The 17,658-nt window shown below is 63.2% G+C and overlaps 1 protein-coding gene across 2 annotated transcripts in view; it reads left to right on the top strand.

Moving 5' to 3' along the window:
- TTBK1 (tau tubulin kinase 1) overlaps positions 1-17,447 on the top strand; it is a 137,696-nt gene extending 120,249 nt beyond the window's left edge. For both annotated transcript variants that reach the window (XM_075925811.2, XM_089777564.1), the window contains 2 exons: positions 11,239-12,785; positions 14,743-17,447. In XM_075925811.2, the coding sequence (XP_075781926.2) occupies positions 11,239-12,785; positions 14,743-15,148 (1,953 nt within the window). In that variant the 3' untranslated portion in view covers positions 15,149-17,447. The remainder of the gene's footprint in view (positions 1-11,238; positions 12,786-14,742) is intronic.
- The last annotated feature ends 211 nt before the right edge of the window (positions 17,448-17,658 follow it).

Raw genomic sequence — 17,658 nt, 5'->3', positions numbered from 1 at the left:
CTTCCCCTTGAGCTCCCTCTGCCATTTCAGGTTCTTAAAAACAGGTGGGCCTTGCCCCTCTGTTTCAAATGTCGGGGGTGGGGTGGCCCTCTGCCCTCCCCACCCAGTTGCCCGTGCCTAGGGATCGGATGCCTTTCAAAGAGCCAGGCTGCAGCTCCGCACCAAGCTACTGCCTGGCCGCAGGGGTCACTGGGGCTCTGGCCCGCGCCGCGCCGGAGGTCAGACGGCTCCCTCTGCGCACCGAGCGTGATCAGGCAGGTGCTGAGTGGGGGAGGGGCGGTTCTTGCTCCTGCAGGGACGTGGGGCAGTTTGGGGTTTGTTCGGTCGATGGTTATTGCAGGGCGAGAGGGCCACCGCCAAGAACGGCCACGTAGCTCCTAGCTCACTAGACGGCCATAGGGTCTAGCCCCCACGGCCTGCCAGCCCGCGAGCGCGCCGCGCCATAACCCTTCCCCAACTTCATCTCGCGGACTCAGCCCTGTCCCCAAGCCATGGCCCCTCCCGCGCACGGCAGCCCTCAGGGAAAAGCGGCCTGCCGCCAGGTTTGCTCTCCTAGTCCGATTTTCCCAGGAGCCGACACCTCCCACGAAGTGCCTGGGCGCAGCCTCCACGCGGGACAGACTCCCGCGCCTTGCAGCCGTGCCCAGGAACGGCGCGCGGGCGTGCTTGGTTCCTGAAGGAGCAGCGCTCTGGGATTCCTAAGCGGAGCCCCTTCCCACACAGCATGCGCTTTCCGTCTCTGTGCCACTCCGACTCAGTCAGCCCCGGATCCCGTGCAGATCAAACTGGACGTGTCTGCAAAACCCTCCTGGCCTGCAGCCTGGTTTCCAGGTGGGGGCTGGGCCGTCTCAGCTCCCCCTTTTCTGTGCCCAACACAATCCCACAGCAAAGAGCTGCCGAGACCTGGATTTTAAACCCCTCCCTGTGCAAAGGTTGCTACCAATGCTGGAGGGAAGCTAATTTAGGAAGCTCTAGGCAAAGGCGTCCAATCTCCCTCCTCCGTTGTCTGGATCACATCATCCCTGTGAGTCATTGGTCCCCGTTTGAGTTGCGCATTAGGCTCCTTCAAACGGTTACTGAGCACAGAGGGAGTGTGGCGAACTGTCACGTCTCTCCCGGCCCTCCTGTGCTGCCGTTAGACCCGCCTGGGCTCTGGGGCGCTCCGCGGCTGCAGACGTTAGTCTTTGGGGGCTGGCTCAGGAGCGGTTAAAAGCCAGAGAGCGCTGTTCCTGTCTGAGTGACGGGGCAGTCCCAGCGCTCCAGAGGGAAATTGGAAGCCTTTAAATGGTCTGAGCTTCCTGGTTTCTCCAGTCCTGGAATAAGATGGTGTTTTGCCTTTCGGTCGCACGCCTCGCCCACAGGATCCCAGAGCGCTGAGACCTGATCGGAGTCTCTTCTCCTGGGTGTTCGTTGGTCGGAAGCGGTCGGGATCGCCGGCGGGGGCCTCAGGCAGAAACGCCGCCCGCGAGTAGCGAAATGCGCGAACGAGGAAATCCTTTCTGTTTTCGTTTCTTTGATGTTAAGCAGCGGACTCATAAATAGGCCGCCCCGCGGTGTCTCTGAAACGAGCACCCGCCTCAGCGCCAGGTCTTTTCCCCGAAGTGCTTCCACCGCCTGCTTGTAGCACTGAGTTCACTTTGACACTGAGTTCACTTTGCTTGCTGGTCCTCTCAGGAGGACTGGGCAGGTTGCTGCTGCTCACGCACGTGGCCTGGGGAGGCCGGGCCAGTCTGCGACGTCCTTCTGTCCCGGGAAACTGGCGTCTTGCCAGTGGGACAGGCAGGATCTCTGCCCCGCCCGACCACGTGAGCAGTGCGTCCTGTGTTAGACTGTAGCGTTAACCCCGAATGCCTTTTCTGCTGGCTACTATGAGCCGGAGCCCTGCTTGTAGTGGAGAGCTTTGACCCCTCCCCATCAGATCTTTACCTGGAGCTAGGGCAGTTTCTAAGTAATTTGCACTGCCTAGTAGGGATGTCAGCAGTTACCCGGTGATGTTGATTAGTTAACTGGTGGCCTGGCCGTGCTGGAACAGCTCCCCACCCACCCACGGTGTGGTGTGGTGTGGTGTGGTGGGCCCAGCCTGCCCTGCTTTGAGTGGTTAACTGGGATTTTACATCCCTACTGCATAGCGGAGGACTCTGATCCCGTGTGTTCCAGGTGGAAATCTCGCCGGTGGGTAATGAACCTCTGGAAATACCTGCTGGGCAAAGTCTAGCAGCACTCGGGGGAGGAGACCGAGCGGTCTGCAAGGGTGTGTCTACACTGCCAGAAAAACCCTGCAGCTGCCAGTCCCAGAGCCTGGGGCGGCTGATCCGGGTTCGTGCTGTGGGGCTGAAAACGGCCGTGTGGATTTTCCCGGCGGGGCTAGAGGCCAGGCTCAGCACCCGGGCAGGAATGTCTGCTCGGCTCCACTCAGCCCGGCAGCAGGCGCCCCACGTCCAGTGCCCTGGGCTCTGAGACTGAGGGTTTTCTGCAGCGTAGACCCATGCCGCGGGGTTGTGTTTTCTCACAGACAAGCCCTGGAAGTCCCCGAATGCCTCTTTCTGTTTATAGTCCACAAAGAACCCCAAATACTTCTCGACTTGAAATCAGGGGGTGCCTTTCTTCCTAGCGTGGCTGCCCTCCGTCTGCCCAGGGGTAGGTGGGTATGACAGGGTCACTGGAGAGGCTGGCCAACATAAGCCAAATATGCTCCTCGTTTCTCACCCTTGACCCCTTGGTAGCGGTGGGTTTTTTGACTGAAGCTGCCATCGCTGATGGCGTGGCGGTGCCGTGTGTGTGTGGGCCGGGCCGGGTTTACCACAGGCATTTCTGCTCTGGCAGTGCCAGCGGGCCTGGGTACGTCCGTGCGAGTAACCCGAGGGCTATTGCAAAGGGGGAACGTCCGCAAACGAGGGGCGTACCCGCAGCGTGGCTGGTTCCAGCGATTGGCCCTGTATTTTGTATGCAGGTTAAAGCGAATGGCCCGGAAGCCTCGCCCGTCCTTGTTTTCATGCCATGTCTCCTAGTGCATTTGTCTCCGCTCCGTGCCGCTCTCTCCCAGGGGGCGAATGCTGGGAGGAGGGGCAGGCCTGCTGGGCCCGGGCCTGTGCGAACGTTTGCTTTTGGTGTGCGGCTCGGTTCTGGTGTGCAAAGTGTAACGGCCGTTCGGCGTGCAAGTCCCTTCCCTTGCTGCCTCCTCGTCTCACGTGCCCTTTGTCTGGGTCACCGTCCCGTGGGGTCTGCCCCGGCAGGTCCACGCAACAGCACAAAGATTCGTTTCGAGGAAGTGTTTCTAGCTCCCTGGCTGTGTTGAAATCCCTTCTTTGGATCACCGGCCCCGGGGCGGGAACGCTCTGACAACGAATGTACATTTTTAACAAGCTGCTAACCCACGGAAGGGGGTGTGTGTGCGAAACGCACCTCCCTGGTCCACTCGCCTGCATGTCTCTGACCGCTCAGAGAGACTCTTGCCCTGCGGCGGGAGCTGTTACGTTTGCACTAAGCGCGGCGTTTCCTGTTGGCTCCCGCCACCCTGCAGACCGGGCCGAGACCGCCTAGCGCTCCCTCCTCGGTCTCCTCCGCAGCTTCGGCACGTGCGCAGGCAGGGTGGGCCGACATGAAACGCGCTCACGGCCAGGCCTGTGCCGTGCTCTTCCCAGGTGAATAAAGGGGATGCTCCCGGGATGGCTGCCCCTTCAGCTTGGTCCTTCCTGAGATAACCAGGTCAGGCCCCCGCCCAGCACTGCTGACGTCCCCGGGCCGCTGCTGCAGGGGCGGGGATGGACTGGACTTGCAGGCTTTTGACCCTCCTTCCTCTCTCCTGCTGCTGCCAAGTGGCTTTTGGAATTGGGGACCCAACAAGCTTTTCGTGAAGTTTTCCTTCCCGTTAGCTCTCACGTTCCCAGGTTTCTTGCGGACGGTGAAAACCGTCTTTCCGCAGGGGCGGGTCTGTTTGAGCTGAGAGCTGGAGCCAACCTCTCCCAGGGAGGAAAGGGGAGCCGAGTTAGTCTGTGCGCCAGCAACCAGCAGTCCGGGTGCCATGGGATGACTCCTTGTTCTCCCAGGGTTGGTAATCTCAGGAGAAGTAGGGAGTCCTGCGGGGGACATCGGCCTCACAGGTCTCCAAGGTGCCAGGCAGTGAAGAGGGAGAGCCCAGCGAGGAACAGGGCGCGCAGCTAGCACCGCGGTGGCTGTGGCATGTGCCCCTAGAAAGAGCAGCCGGAGGTCTCCGTAGCGTCTGGTGGTAAGACGCTAGGCAAAGAAAGCTTCCGCCGAGATCGGTGCTGCTGAGCTCCCAAGAGCAGGCCCCTGCAGACGAGCGTGGCCGTGCTAGGGGAGTGCATTCAGCAAGGGTACCTGCTCCCTGTCACCTCCCGGGGCAGCTGGCTAGGGCGGAAACCTGCTTCGGGCACTCGGATTTTGTAGCTCCCCAACCCCGAACGAGCCGAGTCCGTGCCGGCCGAGCGTAAGGTCGCCCCCAGGAGATGCTGAGGCCCTGGCAGGACCCTGTTGAAAGCCATTCCCGGGAAGCTCTTGCTGTCTATTTGCTAGCTGCATTCCTCAGGACGAAGGCCTCTTCCCGTTCCTAATGCAGGGCTCTGAGTCGCCCTGGGAACTTGCCTTCCGCTCTTGGACCTTCCAGCCCCTACGAACAAACTCAGGGACCAGCCTGTCCCCCGTTTGCATTGTCTCCCGCAGCCCAAGGCTCCCTCCAGTCCAAATTGCCCGGTCGCTGGAAGGGGCGCGGGCGTGGCTTTCTGGAGCGCGGCGTGCTCTTTGGAGGAGGCGGAATTGCCGGTGCCGATGTAATTATGCCGGCCAGTTAGCCTGGGTGCAGTGTGGGGATGAGCTTCCTGGTGTGCGGCGGAAGGTTCGGCTTGGGGGTTCTGGGTTGGGGTTCTTGGGGAGTCCCCAGTATGCAGCCCTCCCGGCGAGTGTCTTCGTGGAAACACGCTGGACAGACTCGCCCGGGTTGCACAGCGGGTCTCACCTGCCGTTGCAGTCAGAGAAGTCCTGGAAGCGCGTTTCAGTGGGGGACCTGCCGGCTGTAGCTTAGAAGGCAATGAGGGATTAGGATGGAAGGACCAAGTTGTCTGAAGGGGTGCAAAGCTTGCTTTCCGTGCGCCCTTTTATCCTCCCTGTGTCGAATCCCTGTAGAGCCTAAGGTAGCCCCTTGGCCTTTTTGTACTGCAATAACACTGTATTATATGCTTGCACTATTCTCCTGGGCAGACCAAGCATGCGAGAAACCATTTCAAGCTTTTTTTCAGAAGAAAAGCACTGTATGATTGTGTACATAGTGGTGCCGCGAGAGTCGCTGAATTCTAGCTCCTGTATAAAAGCATGCACTGAATACTGTATGTAGAACACGCTGTAAATGCTGCCGAGTACTGTAAGATCCGACACTTGAAACCACCACAAATGAGCAACTTCATCTAAAAACAAAACAGAAGCTGAGCAATGGATTCTGTGCCTTTTTTAACTCCCTGTATGTTAACCCAGACAATCGGACAAAGCTTGTATTCTACCAAAACCTTATTAAAGAATCAAAGGCAGAGCCCGGGTCGTGGTGTTTTCTTTCGCCCCGCCTCCCTCGGCGGTGTCGCGCTGACCCTCCGGAGCCAGGGGAAGATCTCCGTTGTTAGACAGGGCTTCTTGCAGGCGCGTCCGTGACCCACGGGGCGTTCGCTCTGCTTTCCCGGCTAGGCTCAAAGGAGAAAACGTCTCTGGCTTCCCGCAGCTGTTGGCGCGGCGGCTGCAGAGCCGGCGGTTGGTCTGAGAGTTTCGGAGTTAGCCGGAAGAGCAGAGCGTGCAGCGCGGTGCTTTCGCAGGCCTCGGTGTTCCTCGTACACAAAGCACGGGCTCGGGGCGGGGGCGGAGGCGTCCTGACCGGTTCATTGCCGACCAAGCAGCGCTGGCGCCCCATAGAGCTGCCGGGACCTGGGAGAAGGTGCCTGTTCAGTCCCCCGGCCAGGGAGCTGCTCCCTAGATCGGTACAGAGAGACCCCTCCTTCCATGCTCCTTTCCTGCCTCAGTGCAAACGGTGCGTCCCTTTCCGTGTCGGCTCATACCAACCTTTCCCGTCTGTTGCTCTGCCCCCTCCTCTTCCGAGGGGTCGTTGTGTCCCTGGTCTGCCTCTGGGACGAGTTGCTCTGGGGCTCCGTGCGGGTCAGGACCGTGCTGAACTGGTTGACTAATACCTAGTGCACGGCCAGGCCTGCCTTGGTTGCCCTGCTCAGGTCTATGCCGGCTTTGGGTTCATGTGTAACTAGCAAGCTAGGGCCGTGAGCGCCAGTTGTCAGCTGGCCCGACGGGATCAGGGGGTTGACTTTCAGCGGGCCGTCTCCGGTGCCTTGCCAGGACCGGAAGAGTTTGGAGAAGACAAAGCCAGAGACTCTGCTGCCAGTGCTGGGGGAGGATGCGCTTGCCGCTCACCTCCCAGCCCCGAGCCTGAGTTCTGTTCCCGCTCTTCCCCGTTGTGTGAGGCAAGGGGTCCCCGCTGCTTTGGCGAGGTGACGCCCGCTCCCCAACGGGGTGAGCGAGAGCTTGCACTGGGCGTGGATCCAAGGTCTGCACGGCTCTTGGCCTGGCACTCAGGGTCCCGCCCCCTGCGGCGTGGCAGGGAGGGTGTCGCTCTCCCGCAACGCACGTTCTGCCGGCTGTGCAGGGCCATGTGACACACCTGCCCAAACCGTGTCCCCCACGCTGGAAGTGGGACGCTTGGCAGGTCTGCTGGGCTCCGTTGTCCCCCGGAGTGGCCTGGTCTACAGAAGCCAAAACCTTTCCTTCCCTCTGGCTCGCGGCTCCTTTCTACGGGCTGCCGCGAAGGCAGTCTGTGCTATGGAGCTGCAGGCTGTGGGTCACAGTGGGGGGAGAAGGAGCTTGAGGGAGAGCATGGTGGTGTTTGCCCGGGCTAAGCAAGTTCCCAACTTGGCCTGTTCCTCGAACAGGCTGTGTCTGTATGCGTGAGGCGCGCCTACTGCTAGCCCTGGTCGGCTCTTGGACCTTATTCCGAAATAACCCCCCAACCTCGACTTGATCAGCGGAGCGTCCACATGACCAAGCCCGTTACTTCGAACCAACGGGCCACGGAATTTGAAATCTGGGCTCCCGCTTTTCGTCAGGAGTAACGCGAATTCCAAAATAGCGATGGCGAAATAGTGGCCGTGTGGACGCGCCGGTGCCACCAAGTCAAAATAACATTCGAACGAATCGCTCCCCAGGGCTTCCTGGGGCTCCAAGTCCAAGGTAGCGCGTCCACAGTCACGGAGCCTGCCACGGGCTGATTTCGAGGCTTCCCCGTAGCATGGACACGCTAACTCGTTTCAGTCCACGGACCACCTGGCCAATCAAAAAATGTTTGTGGACTTTGGACAATGTTCTTGTGGCCCACTGAAAAAGTCACCATGGACCACCTGTTGAGAACCACAGCGCTAGTCCATGGACCACCGGTTGAAAACCATAGCGCTAGTCCATGGACCACCCGTTGAGAACCACAGCGCTAGTCCATGGACCACCCGTTGAGAACCACAGCGCTAGTCCATGGACCACCCGTTGAGAACCACAGCGCTAGTTCATGGACCACCCGTTGAGAACCACAGCGCTAGTCCATGGACCACCCGTTGAGAACCACAGCGCTAGTTGGATGTTGCTAGATCAGGAGTTCTTGAAGTCAAATTTCCTAATTGTGAAATAGCTTCCTAGTGTTGACATGGCCGTAGAGAGCTGTGCTCTGTCCCTGCTGTGTCAAGGGACCTCTTGTGGGGTGAACGCTAGCGGCAGGAGGCGGAGCTCAGCACTGTGATGTGCCCGGGACCGGGCTGGGACTCGTGGTCCTGGGACTCATGGTGCCCTGTGTGAGCCGCTCCCTCCGAGGTTTGCCGCCGCCACCTTGCGTGGAGGCCGGAATGGTTTGGCCCATGGTGAGGTGGCTTGTAGCAGGGGCTGAGCCTCTCGCGGTGAATTCCTTGTGCGCGACGCGGGCCTGGGAGGGGTTTGCGCAGGGCGCTGGCTGGATGCTGGATTTCCTCGGCTTGTCTGGCTCTCGGTCCCTGCGCAGCCTGCTCTGTCCCGCGCACAGACCGGCTTCCCCCCGCTTCCCAACCCAAGAGACTGAGGGGCGGGTACCACCTCCAGCCCCAGGGAGACGCAGCCAGGCTCCTGGCAGGGAGCAGCTCCCCCGGGCCAGGGAATCCCCCCTACACAGAATCCCCCACTGTGGGGAGCTTCCTGGAGCTGAGCAGAGGCCAGGCACCCTGGCAAAGTGCCCAGAGGGGTCCCGGCAGCAGGGGGCACAAACCAGGGCAGCCTTCAGGTTGCTCCGATCTACGTCTGGGGCTGGTGTATCCCCCTTCTACCCCAGCTGTGAAAATGTGCAACGCCCCCCTCCCCAAGCCCGAGCTGCCCCCCCAAACGTGCAACAGAAACTGCAGAGCCTTTCGGTTCCCTTCTCTGCCCAGCAGCCCCGGCCTGCTCTCTAGATGGGGAGGAAGGTTAGCAGCCAGGTCCTGGCCCTGTGCTGGGGCAGGGCCGAGGTAAATCCCGCTGCTCGGCCGGTTGCGGGGTGTGTCCAGCCCGGGCAGTGGCTCTGGACACTGAATAGTGGGGGTGCTGAAAGCCGCCCCCCTTCCCCATGCTCCCATGTTTAAGAAGGATGAATTCAAACCGGAACAGGTACAAAGAAGGGCCACTAGGATGATCCGACGAATGGAAAACCTGTCGTATGAAAGGAGACTCCAGGAGCTTGGCTTGTTTAACCAAAAGAAGGCCGAGGGGGGACATGATTGCACTCTTTAAATATATTAGAGGGATAAATACCAGGGAGGGAGAGGAATTATTTAAGCGTAATACCAATGTGGACACAAGAACAAATGGATATAAGCTGGCTAGTAGGAAGTTTAGACGTGAGATTAGACGAAGGTTTCTAACCATTAGAGGAGTGAGGTTCTGGAACGGCCTCCCAAGGGAAGTAGTGGGGGCAAAAGATCTATCTGGCTTCAAGATTAAACTAGATGGGTTTATGAAGGGGATGGTTTGATGAGATAACAGGATCTTGGGAACTAATTGACCATTCATTATCAGTGGGAATAGGTCAATGGAGGGATGATAGGAGTTACTATAGAGAACTTTCTGGGTGTCTGGCTGGTGAGTCTTGCCCACATGCTCAGGGTTTAGCTGATCGCCATATTTGGGGTCGGGAAGGAATTTTCCTCCAGGGTAGATTGGCAGAGGCCCTGGAGGTTTTTCGCCTTCCTCTGTAGCATGGGGCACAGATCACAGCTGGAGGATTCTCTGCATCTTGGGGTCTTCAAAGTATTTGAAGGCTTCAATATCTGAGATATAAGTGAGAGGATTATTCTAGGAGGGGTGGGTGAGATTCTGTGGCCTGCACTGTGCAGGGGGTCAGACTAGATGATCAAAATGGTCCCTTCTGACCTTCAAGTCTATGAGTCTATGAGTATCTCTGGGAGGGCAGGAGCTGGACAGGCTTAAGGGGGCTGTGGCTGGGGTCCCCGTTGGGGGCGAGTGTGGGGCCAGCAGCAGAGCCCCATGTAAAACCTGGGGGTGTGGCAGCACCCTGCACCCTGCCTATGGGCCCAGGCTGGCAGCGGCTGGGTCAGAGCTTGATGGCTGCTTTTATTCGGGCTGGGACCGTGGGCTTTGTGGTGAGGACACCGGCTAACTCACTCCAGCGCCAGACGTCCTCCAGCGCCTTCCCTCCCTCCCCAGGGGCCCCGGCAGGCGAGTTCTCATCCGCTCCCTGCCAGAGAATGGGGGGAGCTTGCCTGTGCGTACCCCTCAGAGCCAGGGGGCTGCTCCCGGTCCTAGCGCCCGCCTGGGGAGCACAGCACTAGTGCGACCGTGGTCACGGGGGTGGGCTTTGCAGCATGATTGATCTGCGCTGGCCTAGGTTCCCTGGCTGCCCTGAGCCGGGGGCCGAGCACCCAGTGAAGAGACCCCCTCGGCCACGGTTCCTTTGGGTTGCCTTTCTTTGTGACGCAGGTAAGGACGTGGCCAGGGCCACAAAAGCGCTTTGGCCCGGGTTTGTCGGCCGCTCGCGCTGAGCGCTGTTTCTCTGGCCCAGCTCGCTCCCTGCCAGGTGTGGGTCCTGCCAAGCGGACGTGGCCTCGGGCTGCCCGCAACTGGGAGGAAGCCACCATTGCGGAGAAGGGAAGAGGAGACCGATGAGACACAGGCAGGGACGAGGGGGAGGAGGGTGCGGTGGAAGAGCAAAGGAAGCGCTAACTAAGCCAGGCCGAGTCCGACAATAAGGCGCCGCACAAGTAACAACGAAGGGCACGTCTACACTGCGGCGTTATTTCGAAATTAACAAGGGGAGCATCCACACAGCTAGCCCGTTATTTCAATAGAACAGGCTTCTTATTCCGGAATACTAAGCCCTCATGCCACGAGGAATAACGGCTCTTCGGAGACGGCTATTTCGAAATAGCGGGAGTGTGGCCGCGCCACTGCTGCTATTTGGAAATAGCTCCGCCCCAGGGCTGTTCATGACTCCCCAGCGCCTCCTGGGCTCTACGTCGAGGTAGCGTGTCCACGTTAGGGGAGCCGGCCTCGGACTCATCTCGAGGCTTCCCTGCAGTGTGGACGTGCTATTTGAGCTATTTCGGGAGTTACTCTTCTGAACGAGCTTATTTCCAAATGCCCTTGTCGTGTAGACGTACCCTGTGTTTACGCGAGAGAGACCATGTTTGCCCTGTGATCCATGTGCAACCCTCGTGCTAGAAGCAGGGGCGAGCGGCAAGGGGGCATCTTCTGTGGAAGGAGGGGGCCACTCAGCCTGAACGGACACCGGCCTGGCATTCGAGCGGGAAGGCAGCCCTGTGTGCAGTGAGTTTGAGGCCTTGGCTACGCTGTGGACCAGGCACACAAGACGCTTCTGGGAGGCCGAGGACGTGGCTTTAGAGAGTCGCTTTGCCTTTCGCCTGAGCTTGGCAGGCAGGGGCGGCCCGTCCATACAGGCGAACTGGGCGGTCGCCTAGGGCTCCGAGATACACGGCCGTGGAGGGCTATGGAGGCGGGGGCACCGATCGTGCATTTCGCCTAGGGCGCCAGTTGCCGGCAGCTTGTCTAGGGTCACTCCTGTTGGCACGTGGCCCCTGAGCTAGGAGGCTGCTTCCTGGGTAGGAAGAGAGGCCGGTGCCACGTGCCCTCCCTGCCGTTGCTCACGTTGTGACTCGGATGCCCGCGCCCCTCTGGGTACTAAGTGTTTTCTCTTTTACGTCTGTCTTGTTCCAGGTGTTGGCGCTGACCCCTTTGGAGATGAACGGTCTGCCGAAGGTGGTGCCTTTCCATTTGCCTTATCAAGACTTTAAGCGGGATGTATCAGACTCGAGGGAAAAACCGCGGCTCCTCCAGCGGATAAAGAAGGTCGACTTCTCAAACATCGTCTTGACAGCCCCTTGCAAAGCACCGGAGCCCCGGCTGGCAATGAACGGGAGAGTGGAGGAAGAGGAGGAGGAGGAAGAGGAGGAAGAGGAGGAGGAGGAGGAGGAGGAAGAGGAGGAAGCTGGTTATCTGGGAGACGAGATTGACACGCACAGTAGCTCCAGCAGCGAGGTGAGTCAGAAGAGTACCGAGCGCAGCCAGGAAGGGGCGCCGTCCACGCTGCTGGCGGATGATCAGAAAGAGTCGAGGGGCCGCGCGTCTATGGCCGATGGCGATTTAGAACTGGAAGAAGGCTCCAAGACGCTGGTGTTGTTTTCCCCGGGGGACATGAAAAAGTCTCCGCTCACCACCGACTTGGCTCCGGATGTCGATCTGGGGACGCTTGCTGCTTTAACGCCCCAGAGCGAGCGGCCCCAGCCGCTGGGCAGCCAGCTGGACGTGTCCGAGCCCGGGACCCTGTCCTCCATCCTTAAATCCGAGCCAAAGCCTCCGGCGGCAGTTTCCACCACTTCCTCCCCCTTTACCAAAGTGGAGCGCACGTTTGTTCACATCGCCGAGAAGACGCACCTGAACGTCATGTCTTCCGGGGGCCAGCTGGCGAGGCACGAGGACTACTGCCCCCCGGGCCAGTTTGAAGAGATCATCCTTGAGGAGGAGCTGGAGGAGAACCCCGTCTTGGTGGAAAACGGGAGTGCGAATTCTGGTCTGGAAGGGGGAGAGACAGAAAGCTGCGCGCTCTCGGCCAATCACATCGAAACCTCTTCGGAGACGGCGGAGACGCTGCCCAACGGTGTGGCCCAGCCCCTGGAGGAAAGGCCGGGCCTTCGAGGCCAAGCTGCCCTGGCGCTGGAGTTGGGAGAAACTAGCCGGTTGGTTTCAGGAGAGCCACGCGTGGAAAAGACTCTTCTGGCGACCGAGCGCCTCACGCGGGCCGAAGCTGCCCGAGGAACGCCGAAGCAGGGCCCTAGGAAGCCTCTGGGCGCCAGGTACAGAAGCCGGATTCCCATCTTGTTCTCTGAGGAGGACACTGGCTCAGACCTGTCGGCCTCGCTCTCGGCCCGAGAGCGGCTGCACAAGAGAGCCAAACAGGCCGACTTGGTCCGCCTGGTGATGGAGCGCAGGCAAAGTCGGCTCCTCAGACTGGCCTCGGGCGCCTCCTCCTCGGCCTCCTCCAGCGACGAGCGGAGACGCGCCTCGGAGACCCTCTCGGCCACCGGCTCGGAGGAGGACACGGACGACCTCGTGCCGAGGAGGGCGGGGGAAGGGAAGGCCTCCCTCCCAGGAAGGGAAGGGAAAACGTTAAGCACAAGGAGCAGAATCCCGCGGCCCATCGCGCCCGCGAGGACGTCGCCGGCAGCACCCGGCAGCTCAGCGCTCGGTGCGGCTCTCCCCACCAGGTAAGCGCCCCGCACGGCCCTCACTGGGCAAGCCCCCCGCCCCCGAGGGCTGGGCCTGGCCATGGGGGGCATATCGGACACATGGGTCAGTGCCCCCGTCCCTGACGGCCCAAAGCGGCGCCTGGCTGGGCCCTGGCCTGCCCGCCCGACCATGCCGCCCCGGCCCAAGGAGCTGGGCAGCCTCAGGAGACGCAGCCTGGGAAAGGCCAGGGAGAGCAGCAGCGTGGGTATCTGGCCCCACCCACCGCTGTCACTTGAGCAGGGATTGGCCTGCCTTCCTGCCCGTCCCCCCACATGCCCATCCCCCCCCCCCCGTGGCCTGCCTTCCTGCCCGTCCCCCCACAAGCCCATCCCCTCCCCCCGTGGCCTGCCTCCCTGCCGGTCCCCCCACCAATCCATCCCCTCCCCCCGTGGCCTGCCCCCTGCCTGTCCTCCCACCAATCCATCCCCTCCCCCCGTGGCCTGCCCCCTGCCCGTCCCCCCACCAATCCATCCCCCCCCCCCGTGGCCTGCCCCCCTGCCCATCCTCCCACAAGCCCATCCCCTCCCCCCGTGGCCTGCCTCCCTGCCTGTCCCCCCACCAATCCATCCCCTCCCCCTGTGGCCTGCCCCCCTGCCTGTCCTCCCACCAATCCATCCCCTCCCCCCGTGGCCTGCCCCCCTGCCCGTCCCCCCACCAATCCATCCCCCCCGTGGCCTGCCCCCCTGCCCATCCTCCCACAAGCCCATCCCCTCCCCCCGTGGCCTGCCTCCCTGCCTGTCCCCCCACACGCCCATCCCCTCCCCCCGTGGCCTGCCTTCCTGCCCGTCCCCCCCACACGCCCATCCCCTCCCCCCGTGGCCTGCCTTCCTGCCCGTCCCCCCACCAATTCATCCCCTCCCCCCGTGGCCTGCGCCCCTGCCCGTCCCCCCACCAATCCATCCCGTCCTCCCACAAGCCCATCCCCTCCCCCCATGGCCTGCCTCCCTGCCTGTCCCCCCACCAATCCATCCCCTCCCCCCGTGGCCTGCCTCCCTGCCCGTCCCCCCACAAGCCCAACCCCTCCCCCCGTGGCCTGCCTCCCTGCCTGTCCTCCCACCAATCCATCCCCTCCCCCCGTGGCCTGCCTCCCTGCCTGTCCCCCCACCAGTCCATCCCCTCCCCCCGTGGCCTGCCTCCCTGCCTGTCCCCCCACCAGTCCATCCCCTCCCCCCGTGGCCTGCCTCCCTGCCTGTCCCCCCACCAGTCCATCCCCTCCCCCCGTGGCCTGCCTCCCTGCCTGTCCTCCCACCAGTCCATCCCCTCCCCCCGTGGCCTGCCCCCCTGCCTGTCCCCTCACCAGTCCATCCCCTCCCCCCGTGGCCTGCTCCCCTGCTTGTCCCCCACCAGTCCATCCCCTCCCCCCGTGGCCTGCCTCTCTGCCCGTCCTCCCACCAATCCATCCCCTCCCCCCGTGGCCTGCCTCCCTGCCTGTCCTCCCACCAGTCCATCCCCTCCCCCCGTGGCCTGCTCCCCTGCTTGTCCCCCCACCAGTCCATCCCCTCCCCCCGTGGCCTGCCTCTCTGCCTGTCCTCCCACCAGTCCACACACCACCTCCCGCATAGCCTGGCTTCCTGCCCCGACCCGCTGTATGTTTTCCACTCACTCCATGTCCCATCTTTCTTTCTGGCACCACCTATCCACCCCATGACCCAGTTTCCCCACCTACTCCTGAGCCTAGTTTCCCGCCCACCTACTCCACAGCCCACCTCCCCCTCTGCCCTGGCCTGGCCAGGAGCCGCCAGCTGCTTTCCAGAAGGGCTCAGCTCTGACACTGGGCTTCCCTGATCCCACCTGTGGCTAATCACCCCAGCCAGGCCGAGCCGGGAGCCTTGCTGCAGCCAGACAGCCCCGGGAGCTGTGTGAGGACCCCCAGAATCCAGGGGCTATCCAGCTGCAAATAGCCCATCTCCCCTCCCCTCCCCTCTCTCCCTGCAGGCTTCAGAGGACAGCTGGGACCGAGCCCAGTGACTCCCCCCTGAAACTGCTCCAGAGCCGGCTCCCTTCTTCCCCAAGTCCTGCACCGCCTCCTGCCCCGTGGAGCTGTGCTCCCCCTTGGAGCCCTGGCCTGCCCCCACGCAACCTCAGTGCTTCCCCCAAAAGCCAGTCACTGTCCAGACGGGAGAGTCCGTCGCCCTCCCGACAGCGCAGGCCAGCCTCTGTCCTGCAGCGGGTTCCACCGTCTCCCCGCACTCAACCCAGAGTCCTGGCCCGGGGGCCGCTGGGAGACCCGCCGGCCTCCGCTGGCCTGGCCAGGAAAGGACAAAGAGGGAAAACCCAGACTCACAGCCCAGCAACCAAAGGAAGGCAAGCGTCTGCGGAAGGCAAGGCGGCGGCTAGATAATGACCTGCGGCCACCAACCCGCCAGGCTGGCTAACTCCTGCGTCTCGTGTGCACTGAGCACAGCCTCCCACGCCGGAACCACGAGCGGCCCACGGCCAGCTGCTCCTCCGCGCTTCCCTCCCCCGCAGCCTCCCACGCCGGAACCACGAGCGGCCCACGGCCAGCTGCTCCTCCACGCTTCCCTCCCCCACAGCCTCCCACGCCGGAACCACGAGCGGCCCGCAGCCAGCTGCTCCTCCGCGCTTCCCTCCCCCCCAGCCTCCCACGCCGGAACCACGAGCAGCCCACAGCCAGCTGCTCCTCCGCACTTCCTTCCCCCGCAGCCTCCCACGCCGGAACCACGAGCAACCCACAGCCAGCTGCTCCTCCGCACTTCCCTCCCCCCCAGCCTCCCACGCCGGAACCACGAGCAGCCCACGGCCAGCTGCTCCTCCGCACTTCCCTCCCCCGCAGCCTCCCAGGCCGGAACCACGAGCGGCCCACGGCCAGCTGCTCCTCCGCGCTTCCCTCCCCCGCAGCCTCCCACGCCGGAACCACGAGCGGCCCATGGCCAGCTGCTCCTCCGCGCTTCCCTCCCCCGCAGCCTCCCACGCCGGAACCACGAGCGGCCCACGGCCAGCTGCTCCTCCGCGCTTCCCTCGCCCGCAGCCTCCCAAGCCGGAACCACGAGCGGCCCGCGGCCAGCTGCTCCTCCGCGCTTCCTTCCCCCGCAGCCTCCCACGCCGGAACCACGAGCGGCCCACGGCCAGCTGCTCCTCCGCGCTTCCCTCCCCCGCAGCCTCCCAGGCCGGAACCACGAGCGGCCCACGGCCAGCTGCTCCTCCGCACTTCCCTCCCCCCCAGCCTCCCACGCTGGAACCACGAGTGGCCCACGGCCAGCTGCTCCTCCGCGCTTCCCTCGCCCGCAGCCTCCCACGCCGGAACCACGAGCGGCCCACGGCCAGCTGCTCCTCCGCGCTTCCCTCCCCCGCAGCCTCCCATGCCGGAACCACGAGCGGCCCGCGGCCAGCTGCTCCTCCGCACTTCCCTCCCCCGCAGCCTCCCATGCCGGAACCACGAGCGGCCCACGGCCAGCTGCTCCTCCGCACTTCCTTCCCCCCCAGCCTCCCACACCGGAACCACGAGCGGTCCGCGGCCAGGTGCTCCTCCGTGCTTCCCTCCCCCCCAGCCTCCCACGCTGGAACCACGAGCGGCCCACGGCCAGCTGCCCCTCCGCGCTTCCGTCCCCCGCAGCCTCCCACGCCGGAACCACGAACGGCCCCCGGCCAGCTGCCCCTCCGCGCTTCCCTCCCCCCCCCAGCCTTCCATGCCGGAACCACGAGCGGCCCATGGTCAGATGCCCCTCCGCAGTTCCCTCCCCCCCAGCCTCCCACGCTGGAACCACGAGCGGCCCACGGCCAGCTGCCCCTCCGCAGTTCCCTCCCCCCCAGCCTCCCACGCCGGAACCACGAGCGGCCCACGGCCAGCTGCCCCTCCGCGCTTCCCTCCCCCCCCCAGCCTTCCACGCCGGAACCACGAGCGGCCCACGGCCAGCTGCCCCCGGGCAGAGTGCTGTCCTGCCGCACCTCCCGCCAGGGCCGCAGCTCACGCTTGCCCTTACAAACCGCCTAGCAGCTCCCCTCTGCCCCCTGCTCACTTAGCAACACCAGTCTCCTATGCTGTGCCGATGCCTGAGCTTTGGAGAGCAGCCCTCCAAGGTGGGGGCAAGGTGATGGGCAGGGCTGCTGCGCCCGCTGGGAGGAGAGGGCTCCAGGACTCCAGGGAGGTGCCCGCACGGCGCATTGCTCCAGGAGCGGGCCCCCCCTTGCCCGCTGTCCCTGCCTGAGCACTGGCGGGTTACAAGCCAGCTCCTGCCCCACTAGCCAGGGCTTGCCCCTCACTCCGCAGGGAGCGGGGGCCGGGGGAGAGGCCTGGCAGGCGCCCCAAGCAGGCCGAGGGAGCGTGCTGTTGGCAGTGCAGGGAGCCGCCCTGGGCCGCTCAGTCTGCAGCGGCAGGTGGGCAGGGTGCCTCTGCGTGCCCAGGCGCGGGCTGCACTGCCAACGGCCTAGGGGTGCAGCGAGCAGCCACCGCCATGGGGACTGCACGTCCCCGCATGCAGCAGGCCCTGGGCCGCGGCGTGGGAGCCCCCAGCCCTACTGAATGCCCTTTGTGGGGCTGCCCCTGCGCCTACATGCCTGTGTGGTGTTGTCCCGCGGGGGGCACAGTGGGAGAGTCAGGGGGTGCCACGCCCAGCAGCGCTGGCACCCCCTGGGGGTATGTCTACACTAGCCCCTAGTTTGAACTAGGGTGGTTAATGGAGGCAACCGGAGTTGCAAATGAAGCCCAGGATTTGAATTTCCCGGGCTTCATTTGCATAAAGCCGGGCGCCGCCATTTTTAAATGTCCGCTAGTGCGGACTCCGTGCCCCGCGGCTACACGCGGCACGAACTAGGTAGTTTCACGAGGAGTAACGGTAGTTCGGACTAGGACGCCTACCTAGTGTAGCCACTACCGAACTACCTAGTGTAGCC

The sequence above is a fragment of the Pelodiscus sinensis genome, chromosome 3 (assembly GCF_052426305.1).
Source record: "Pelodiscus sinensis isolate ZL-2025 chromosome 3, ASM5242630v1, whole genome shotgun sequence".
Taxonomy (NCBI): Eukaryota; Metazoa; Chordata; order Testudines; family Trionychidae; genus Pelodiscus; species Pelodiscus sinensis.
Note: the sequence above shows the minus strand (reverse complement) of the source record. Positions and strands in the feature narration are given on the sequence as shown.